This window comes from Episyrphus balteatus, chromosome 3 (genome assembly GCF_945859705.1).
Source record: "Episyrphus balteatus chromosome 3, idEpiBalt1.1, whole genome shotgun sequence".
In the NCBI taxonomy this organism is placed as follows: Eukaryota; Metazoa; Arthropoda; class Insecta; order Diptera; family Syrphidae; genus Episyrphus; species Episyrphus balteatus.
In genome coordinates, this window is record NC_079136.1 from 7,563,764 (window position 1) to 7,574,474 (window position 10,711).

Here is a 10,711-nt window from a genome sequence, read left to right on the forward strand (position 1 = left end):
AGACTTAATTTTGGGGCCCCTTTGATATTTGGGGGCCCCTTAGATACAAAAAAAGTACGTATACGCCATACATTTTTTTTGTATGGCTTATTTATTTTTAGGTTTATTTTAATGTATTAATATGTTCGTAACGCACTTTGCTATACTTACTTAAAATTTCTATCATAAAAGTAGTAAAAACTTGTTCTAGATATTTAGCGGCCCCTAAAATAAAATTTTTGGAAGCTTAGAATTGATAGTTCTTGGGGCCTCTGTTCTGAAGTAATGTGTTCACATTTGATTTTCCATCATCAAACATAGTTTATTTCTTTTGGGGCCCCTGGGAAATTGTTTTTGGGGCCTCAAAATTAAGTGCTTAGAGGCCCCTAAATTGATATTTAATTTTCCATTTGGTTGTTTTGAACCACTGAAGTAATAGCTTTTCAGGTTCCTCAAATAATATTTGTGATGTCATTAGAAAATTTGATGAATATTTTTGTTCTCCTTAGTATCTAAAAGATTTTGAGGCCCCCAAATTAATATTTGATTGCCTTTCAACTAAAGGGTTCCTGAAAAATTATTTTTCATATAATATTTGTGGATCCCCGAAGTCATATTTTTTGGGGCCGTATAAAGTCATATCTAGTAATCCATCCTTAGATAAAATTATAATTTTTTATCAGATCAATATACATATGTATATTGTGTAGCTACCAATGCATTATACATTACACTACACGACATAATTTGTCTCCCTTGTATCCGAAGTGATTCAAATACATTTCAATTTACTTCGTAACTCAATTTATGCTAACAGTTTCCTTCTCTGCATTGTCTCCAGTGGGGGCCCTGAGGTCGGTCGGGGGCCCCGGGGCGTCGCGGGGCCCCCACAACTCAACGTACGCCACTGGTGACTGTCTAACACCAAAATTCAATCAAAATATTTGCTGCGTTCTTTTAGAGGTGATAGACTACCTATGAAAACGATAATCTACTACAAACAATTAAATATTTCTATCTTCTCTACCAAAATAAATTTATAAAGCATTTTAACATAAAATAAACTCAATTTTTCACAGTTGACCTTATTTCACTTTGGTAGAGAGATGGGGACAAGTTGGTGTTATTACACGTTTATCCGATTGTTTTCAATTATTAGTCTCTTAAACAGCCATAAGTTAAAAATATGTCCTTAAGAAAGTAGGTAATAATCTAAGATCGAATTTTGTATTTATCCGTTTTGAACGTTTTTATTTTCAAAATTTGCGTTTGACATAAGTTTTTTTTAGCAAAATAAAAATTTACTTAAAAAAGGAATTAATTCAAAGCTTCATATGTAGTTATAAGAATACATGATTTGGGGAACAATTACGCAAACAACGTGGACAAATGAATGACAAAAACAAATGAAACCCACATTTTGTAAATGGAAAGAGTTATTCACACATATATTTAATTTCCACAACCCCCAAGCTCCAAACATGTAACGGAAAATCAATTTTACCTACAGGAGAATCAATTTTGAGGTGTGGAATATTTTAAACATCTTAAGAGATGCGAACACTTTAGCAATTTTTTTTTTCAAAATACATTGGTTTACATATTTCATTAATGAAAGTGAAATAAAGCAAACTGTTGAGATTTGGTTTGTATGTCCTTTAAAAAGTAGATTTAATAAAAGCAATTATTTTTTAGTTAGTCTTATTTCACTGTGCCTAACTTCATGGCACCGAAATGGGATTCTGTGTCGCCTATTTCATTACATATTTTGGACAAAAATTATTTTTTTTGGACACACTGTGCATTCACTACAAACTACACAATTTTAAATAAAAAAACTTGCTAGATATCTCAAAATACCTCCGGAGATCTGTTGATCGTGAACAGCCACCAGTGTAGAAAGTACCGTAATCTCAGTTTGGAATTTCGACATGGTTGGCTTTAAAAAATTCTAACTTTTTTTCTAGGCATCGCAGAAATAAGATTGAAACGTCATATGAAAGGTGAAATAATGAGCTTTCACATGATGTAATTTTTTTTTAGGTTGTCATTGAAAAAAATTGATTCAATAGCGTGAGAAGATAAAATTATATTTTTTTTTTTTTTTTTTGATGAAAATTGATCGAGTTCAAAAAATTCTAGTTCTTTTTGTAGATGTCTAATAGACATGATAGATATATTTATATTTTGAGCTGAAGCAATTCGGTTTCAGGTGGTATACAATTTATTATAGGTTGTTATATCAAAAAAATGGATTTTTGGGTGATGGAAGTGATTTTTTTCAATTTTTTCATATGAAATGATTGTTTTTAATAAATTATTTTAATACTTTTTGCGCATTGTAAAAATTTAAAAATGGTTTTAGAAAAAATATTTGGTTTTTTTATGGTATAATTTTTTTTGTAAGCTTTTAAAATAAAAAAAATAATATAATGAGAATAGAAAAAATGTATCTTTCTCTTGTAAATTATGATTGTTTGAAATATATAAACGCTTCAATTGACTCATTACAAAAGCACCCAACCTGTTTTCTTCCGACGTTATTACGTTAAATCATCGTCCGTAAACCGGCTTTACAGACAACCTCTTTTTTTCTCCAAATGTTACGTTTCTATCAAATTTCATTAAGGTGGCCTATCAATTTTTTTTTTTTTTTTCAATCATAAAAACACTCTTTGATATTTGTTTACTCTTGCTTCCAACTTTAAAAAATGTTATATTTGCTGAATTTCAACTCTCAAAAACTTTCTAAGCTTACCATTTATACCATTGATTTTATCGGACTTATTCTATATTTCCCAAAAAAAAAAAAAAAACACCCTTCAACCCAAAATATTTTTAAAAACTTTATGGATTCTTTTTCCCCTGCTTCATCTAAAACTTCCATTTTCAAGTCCATCAGTGTATCAAGTTTTTTTCAAATGGGATTCGGTTCGGAATTCTACCGTTTGTAGACAAAAAAAAAAAAAACAATCATACTTGCGTTAAATCGGATGGGTTTTGATGTCATTACATTCAGCATCAAAAAATAACTTAAAACATGTGTCCTGTTTTTTTTAACCTTCTCTCTCTCCGGCAAAAAATTACCCTTCCACCATATTTTGGTAAAGACTCTTTTGATAGTTGGTTCTTATTTCAAAATCAAGTTTCATGAGGGTAACAATTTGTTTTTATTTATTGATTTAGCTTTAAACCCTGGTAGCCAGAGATTAATTGTATTATTGATTATGATTATGTAATTTACTTATGTATAAATAAAGTTATAAAGATTTTTTATATCAATATAATATAGTTAAAAATTCAAAAAGATTTTATGCTTCAATTTGTCCAATATTGTAATGTATTTTTGAGCCGATCTTCTTTAATTTTGGCTTTTACATTAAAAAAAAGGTTAAAACTACGGTTTTCCTAAAAAAAAAATTAAAAAAACTTAAAATTTTCTTTACCCTTTTCAAAAGCCTTTTAAAAAGCTTAAACAAAGCGGAAATATTCTAAATACTGACCCTACTTAAGTTCAACAATATCTAAAATGAATTTTGGACTCCGTCGTTGTCAGTCAAATCCAACAAATGACTTCAAATTGATTTATAACCATTGACAACCCATTAATTCGTATAAAAACCATTACATCACTTTTCTATTTTTCAAAAACTATCTTCCAGACCCAATTACAACAAACACAATCAAAAGTTTCCGTAATAGAAAATTCCACATCACCAATAACATCAATTTCCATAAATGAATTACTCAACGGTAGTGGTCCCCATTCACAACAACAACAACAGCAGCAACAACAACAACAACATTTATCCAGTGCTGCTGCAATAAATCAACAAATTTTAAATATTGTAAAATTAGAACAAAAACCTGTAGAGTGCAATCTATGTCATAGAAAATTTAAGAACGTTCCAGCCCTCAACGGACACATGCGTCTGCATGGTGGCTATTTTAAAAAAGAAGCCGAAACAAAAAAATGCGATCGTAAAGACGGCCTCGGCGGGCCACCCTTACAAACAGCAAGTATTGGAGTGAGGGCTTTGATTGAAGAAAAAATTATAAGTAAACGATGTAAGGATTTGAAGGTTAGTTTTAAAATGGTTTCTTTTGATTTTCGAATTAGTATAAATTTGTTTTTTTTTTTTTATTAGGGTGCCTTTGTAGTTCCTGCCCCACCCATAACAGCTGCAATTAGACGAACAGCAAGTGACCTGGAAAACTTTTTAACCCCCAAGTCACCCATTGTCCTTCAATCAGGCAACTCCCCATCCGAACGGAATAACAACCTCCCAGACATTGGCAACGCTATTCTTCCATCCGGACTGCAAATCCAAAAACAGCCAATACCAGTCCAACAAAAACCATCAAACGTCAGTGTTGGAACAGCAACCGTATCCACCAACACTTCCAAAGCCACATCCACCATGGATCACAAAGACGCTACCCTAATCGAGCTCCTCAAACGTGGCACCAAAGTGGCAGTGAGAAAAACATCGAACTCCGATTCCAGCCAGATATTCACCACTAGCAGTGGCACCCTAATGCTGCCCTCTGAACTGTCACTTTCCACCACCTCGGGCACATCCACCAACCCACCACTCGCAATAACTCTTCCAAATGGCGAAACCACACCCGTCTCACTAACCATATCCCAAGCCTCCAATGGATCCGGTGACGTCTACACACTCACCTATTCCACAGATTCAGCAGCGTCCTTTTTTGAGGACAGTGATGTCTATAGTGTATCGGAGACCGACATGCTTCTACAAACGGTCGATTCGATACAATTACTCAACGAATCAGAAGAACCAGATCACTTGGATGAGATAAACTCACTTAGCGACTTCCACAATGACACCAATAGCTCTTCTTCCAATCTTGTCGTGAGTAGAAATAACAACAACAACAAGGATATGCAAACGGTGTTCAGTTCCCCATTGCAAGATGCATTGCCCGACTTTCAAACTCTTCATTCCAAGGATTTTGTCCTGTACAACAATGGCACATGTAAGGCTATAAATAATGGTGGCAACCATACCACCGCTAGTAAGTCTTTGGCCACTGTGATTAAACAGTCAATATCTCCACTTCCCTCGCCGTTGGCTTATCCCACCCCACCGGCAAGTCACGAAACCGTAGCACAAGCTTCGCCATTCCTGGATGATTCCCACCACTTTTCGGATGCAGCGAACTCCTTCTTCCAGGAGAAGTCCACATCTGATTTTATTGATGATGCTGGTGGAACTTTCTTCAAAGATTGTTCCAATGAAGCTCTCACCGAAAGTCAGAAAATCCTTAAACTTAAGAGTGTTTTAGAAGATAGTGGGCAATTTTTCAAGTCTGGCGATGACAATTCGAATGATGTATTCGATACATCGGTGGTGAAAGTGGAAGACCTGCTAAATGAATCCAACGATGGGGCAAACTGTGATCTCAAAGACTTTGCCGAGCAAAATCTGTCCTTTTTGGAAGATGCTCAAGGATTCCTCGATGATTCACGCAATGCAACTTCTCCGCTTTCGGAGTCATTCTTTACCAGTGGTATTGGCACCGCTGAAGAAGTTAAAGAAGTATTGCGTGATGTTCTGCCTGATGAATCTCTTAATTGTGACCCGCAAAATTCAACTGATATTGACCTGTACTATTTACCAGGGTTAGGTCTTCAATCCCAAATGATGCCGAATTCCGAAGATCCATTATTATCGTCTTCACCAAGAGATTTCGGTCATAGATTGAGTGTTCAACCACATCATCAGCAAACACAAATGATCCGTATAGAACAACAACAGACAACAACCATGCAGGGACAACTCATCCCCAAAAAACCAGACGCCTCCGAACAAAGTTATCCCTTATTAATGGCCACAAGTACGTCCAGAGATGGAAGCACTGAATTCCATTTCACAATTCAGCAGCAGGATATTAAGCAAGACAACGAAACGCCAGATGTTAAGCCAGATTTATCGTCGGTAGGTCAGATGTGTGTGGACAATCAGCAGCTGGTAGTAGCAGCACAACAACTGCCACCCCCACCGTTTAAAGAAAGTTCTTCGTCAGTTTCCATAAAGACGCAACAGTACTTTGGAGTAAATGAGATTTCTGCGCAAAATCTTCTTCAGCCCCAACCCCAAAACATTCTAGCCGCAGCTGCAACAGCTTCACCATTGACAAGTTCAATTCTGAAAAGACGTTTACGTCAAGGTTCCCTCTGTGGAGACAGCAATTCCCATCACTCGAATAGTATTCCTCGAAAATATGAACTTTACAAGTCAAAACTGCGAAAACCATCAACTACCCATTACACTCCCCAACCAATCCTAAATCCCGGCCGAAAAGGTACCGGTTTGTATTCCAATCTGCCCAAACCACCCACATTTGCCCAGGACACTTTGCATTTGGATGATGAATTCGAAGAGGCTGCCAGTATTATGGCTTTCCTTGATGAATCCAAAGTCAATATTGGTACAGCATATCAAGCTACTATTCCTCCGCTAGAAACAACTCGAGACCCTCATCCAGCAATGGATGGTGGACAGCTATTTGAGTTGACTGATCATGAAGAAATGATGTGGGATCCAAGTGTGGCAACGGATGAGAAAATTCTAACGCGTTACATTGAGCTGAGCAAGTCTTCAGCTATTCCACTTGGTTATCATTCGGAAGAGGTTGCTCTCAAGGCGTTGTTAGAAGTTCATGGTGATACACCGATAGCTGTGTTGAATTTGCTTAAATCGCAGTCGAATCCTTTCCAATTAAAATGGTCGTCGTTAGAAGTCGAAATGTTCCTTAGGGGTCTGGAAAAATATGGCAAAGACTTTTATAGTATCTCAAGAGAGGTATGTGATGGTTTTCTCTTCTATCATTTCTCTTCTTTCAATTACTCTTTTTCAGATTATAACTAAATCCACAAGTGAATGTATACAACTTTACTACTTTTGGAAGAAGCTTTGTGTGGATTATAAGATGACTCATTTGAAGGTTGAAACAGACGATGTTACCCAATCGCAGTTTTCTTCGCAAGTCTCTGAGCATCGTCCTCATGTTTGTGAGATGCCTGATTGCTCAGCTGTAAGACCATTATTTTTTTCTTTTTTTCTTTAAAATTCTTATTTGACTATCTTTTTGAAGAGTTTCACATCAAAAGCAGCTTTACATGGACACACTAGAATCCATTGTATTGGCAGGAATATGAATCAAGTCAATCACAATAACAACAATAATAACACTTCGATGATATTAACAAACAATGGACAATTGCAGTCACATTCAAATCTTAAAGATGACTTCCCCTGCAAGGTGTGCGGCAAGTAAGACCTCCCCATAAGTCCTTACAGAGACACACACAAGACAACCAAAAAAACATATTCAAAAAAACGCACGCCTTTATACCTGTTACAAAAAAAATTAAATTTACCTATACTAAAAAAAACTCTGTACTCTTTATACTCTATTTTCCTTAAAAATGTGGACAATTTTATTTTATTGTTCCTTATAGAATCAATGTTGTAATGTTAATTATTTTATTGTTTTCTTTTTTCATTGTTATTATTGTTACATGTTCCATAATTTACGTACACTTAAAAAAAAAAAAATAAAGCATCACAAATTATCGTTAGAACGTTTGTTGTAAACAAGCAAGCTCTATAAAATTAGAGAACAAAAGTGCCATGATTGATACCTGTAAATGTTGTACGTGTGTATGAATTGAACTGCATTCAAATTTTCCGTTTCATCTGTAATATCGTTATAATGTTCTTTTGGATTATATGTAAGTTTTTTTTTATTTTCTTTAATTTTTTATATCGTCCCGTTTCTGCTTGAACCTCGTAAGTACATTTTTTTAAAAGATTTAATTTTCTGTTAAACATTGTTCTAAAACTTACAGAAATAATAGTTATAAAGGTTTAAGTGTAGAAACAACTCAATCAATATGTCTTAAACATAACTTGATTTCCTTTTGTTCAATTCATATTTCTAATTTCAAGAAAAATTTATATTTCTTTTAAGAACTGAACAAAATTTGCTTTGTAGATACGTGGTTCACGCAGAAACGGGACGATATATTTTTCTTCTTTTTCTTCATGGTTTTGAACTTAGAAAAGCTAGCTAAGGCAATCGGAAAAATTTTGTACTAAAATGTAGGAATATTCGCTTTGCTTTAGCTACGTTTTGGAATCATTATTTAATTAAACATAATATTTACTTTTAGTTTTCATATTTTATCTTATTTAATAATATATTAAGAAACATTTTATAAGTAGGATAATCTTAACGTCTAATACACAGAAGCAATCTTTATCGGTAAAATTACACGAGAAAAGTTCGTTCTTGTTGATTCTCATGATTTCTAGGGACCCTCATATTTTCTATTCTCATGCATTTTATGTACTTTAAATCGAGATTTGATTTCCCACAGAAAATAAAATCAGTCAGTTGCTTATTTTCCGGGAAATAAATCGTGATTCTAAATAATATTATTTAAGTTAATACAATTTTTTCTTGTAAAATTTTGCACACTATAATCACCGATTCTGGTTAGCAATTATTTTTAACTAAAGAAAGAAAAATTAAAAAAAAAAATGTTAGCCCCGTTAGCACACAGCTTCATATGCATTACATAATAATTTGTTCATATCGACCTCTTTATCCCAGAAGCAAGAATGTGCAAAACTGAAAGTTTTGAGAGGTCGCTGTGAATTATAATAACTGCTTAAGAGCAGTTTTCTCAATAGTAATATAAAAATTTGTGTTTAACACATTATTGCGTAAATTTACGTGAAAAAAAGTTTGTGTCCGTTCAACTGAAATATTTTTGTTTCGTTTCAGCAAAGTTTTATTTGTTTATTTTTCTTTTATTAACGACAAAAATACAAAAATGCCAGTTTTTTAGACAGCTTTACACTTAATAATAATAAAATAACAAACCGTAAATTGTTCTGATATGTGCATTGAAACTGGAATATTTTTTTTCTACAAAAAAAAAAAAAAAAAAAAACAAATGGAAACATTCATAGTTCACTATTTAGTGTAGGCTCTATAAAATTGTGTGGTTCACCAGATAGAATAGTTAGGCCTTTTCTCCTATAGCTATAAGTCATATGTTTCAATCTTCAGACAGCATCTTCTTCTTCTCCATCTGAAAATCTTTTTTTTTTTTTTATAAGAGATGGACCGTACACCGAAATAGAGAGCTGAATTTTTACACTTTTCAGGTTTTGAGTGAATATCAAAAACTTGTGTCTTACGAAAACTTGAGGCTTAGCAAAAAATGCATGGAAAAACTTGTGTTTTGGACGTGGCTTTGGGCTTTTTTCGCGAAAACCTGGTTTTGGTTCCGTGCGTGAAAAAGCTATAAGAAATTAGTTTTTCTAAGCGCTCTGCAACCTTCTACTTTATACAAGTAAAACAAAAATGATAAAACTATTTTTCGTAATGATTTTGCGTTCTCCTACATTCAAACCAAAGCCGAATGACTTTAATTTTGTTTGGTTTAATAAACGAAAAGCATCGTTTAATCAAAGTTGTTCGAAGTTTGAAAAAAAAAAAAACTCTTAAAAAAATAATAATTTGATCCATCCGAGCAATTTTTCATATATTTAAAAAACAAAATTAAAAAAAAGTCAAGCAACCAAAGATCGTGTTAATTTTTTTACAAAATAAGCAATATTTTAAAGTATATTGTTAAGTTTTTTTTTTCAAACTTTTGCTTGTTATGAGCAATGTTCAAAGTGGTTAAAGTAAAACCAAGTTTTTCAAAAACAATCGTTTTGAGTGATTCAAATTAGGTATAAAAATAATTAAATGGTTTAATGGGTTTCTTGGGAATGAGTTTGGAACTGATTTTCTTTTTCGACTTGTTAAAAAATTTTTGTTTAGTAAATGTTAATTATATTTTTATTTATAGTTACTGCATGTTAATTAAGTTACGTGTATACGTATTAAAATTCACCTTTCAATCAAAACTTTATACAGAAAAGAAAAATCCCTAATCATATTTAAAATCACAAATATTTTCAGAGTTTTCAACAAAGTCAAAAGCAGAAGTGCTCATATGAAATCGCATCGTCCTCAGGAAAATGATTCAAATAATCTCCAACAGCAGCAAACGCAGCAGCAACATCCACCAACACCACAGCAACAACAACAACAATTACAACAACAATCTCAAATACAAAATACAAATTCATTATAAAGCCAAATACAAAACCAAATTAAGAACAATTTGAATCAAATTACCTACAACATTACTCCAATTATTTGGAATACCAGAGTCAAGTGTTTAAATGGATCGATTAAAATCAAAAATCAATAATTATAATCTCCAAAATGTGAAAAAAAAAACAACAAAAACAACAAAATATAAAAACCATCATGATGCCAAGACACTTTCTAATATTTAAATTTAATAATAGTTTAACTTATTATAAAAATAAGAGAACATTAAAAAAAAAATCAATAATAAAATATTAAAAAAAAAATATTAATTTATAAAATTGACAATCGAAAAATATGTATTATTCAAAAAATTATTTAAACAAAAATGAAAAAAAAAAACAACAAAATGTGCATTAAAAAATTTTCAAAAACCAAAAAAGCAACATTTTGCAAGCATATAAACGTCCTAATATTTTTTTACTTCTTTTTCTATAAAAAATACGTATGTTTCTTTTTTTCTGTTCTTGTTCTTGAATTTTAAAATATTTATTATTCTTTTCTGTTTAATTAATTTCTATTT

General features: G+C 32.6%; 1 protein-coding gene across 7 annotated transcripts in view; it reads left to right on the top strand.

Moving 5' to 3' along the window:
• LOC129915428 (uncharacterized) overlaps positions 1 to 10,479 on the top strand; it is an 83,160-nt gene extending 72,681 nt beyond the window's left edge. For 2 of the 7 annotated variants that reach the window (XM_055994956.1, XM_055994957.1), the window contains exons 8-12: positions 3,642 to 4,061; positions 4,128 to 6,812; positions 6,868 to 7,044; positions 7,105 to 7,283; positions 9,994 to 10,479. In XM_055994956.1, coding sequence (XP_055850931.1) covers positions 3,642 to 4,061; positions 4,128 to 6,812; positions 6,868 to 7,044; positions 7,105 to 7,283; positions 9,994 to 10,168 — 3,636 coding nt within the window. In that variant the 3' untranslated portion in view covers positions 10,169 to 10,479. Of the gene's footprint in view, positions 1 to 3,641; positions 4,062 to 4,127; positions 6,813 to 6,867; positions 7,045 to 7,104; positions 7,284 to 7,573; positions 7,745 to 9,993 lie in introns of all 7 variants that reach the window. The other 5 variants (XM_055994961.1, XM_055994960.1, XR_008772302.1 and 2 more) reach the window with 4 other exon arrangements.
• The last annotated feature ends 232 nt before the right edge of the window (positions 10,480 to 10,711 follow it).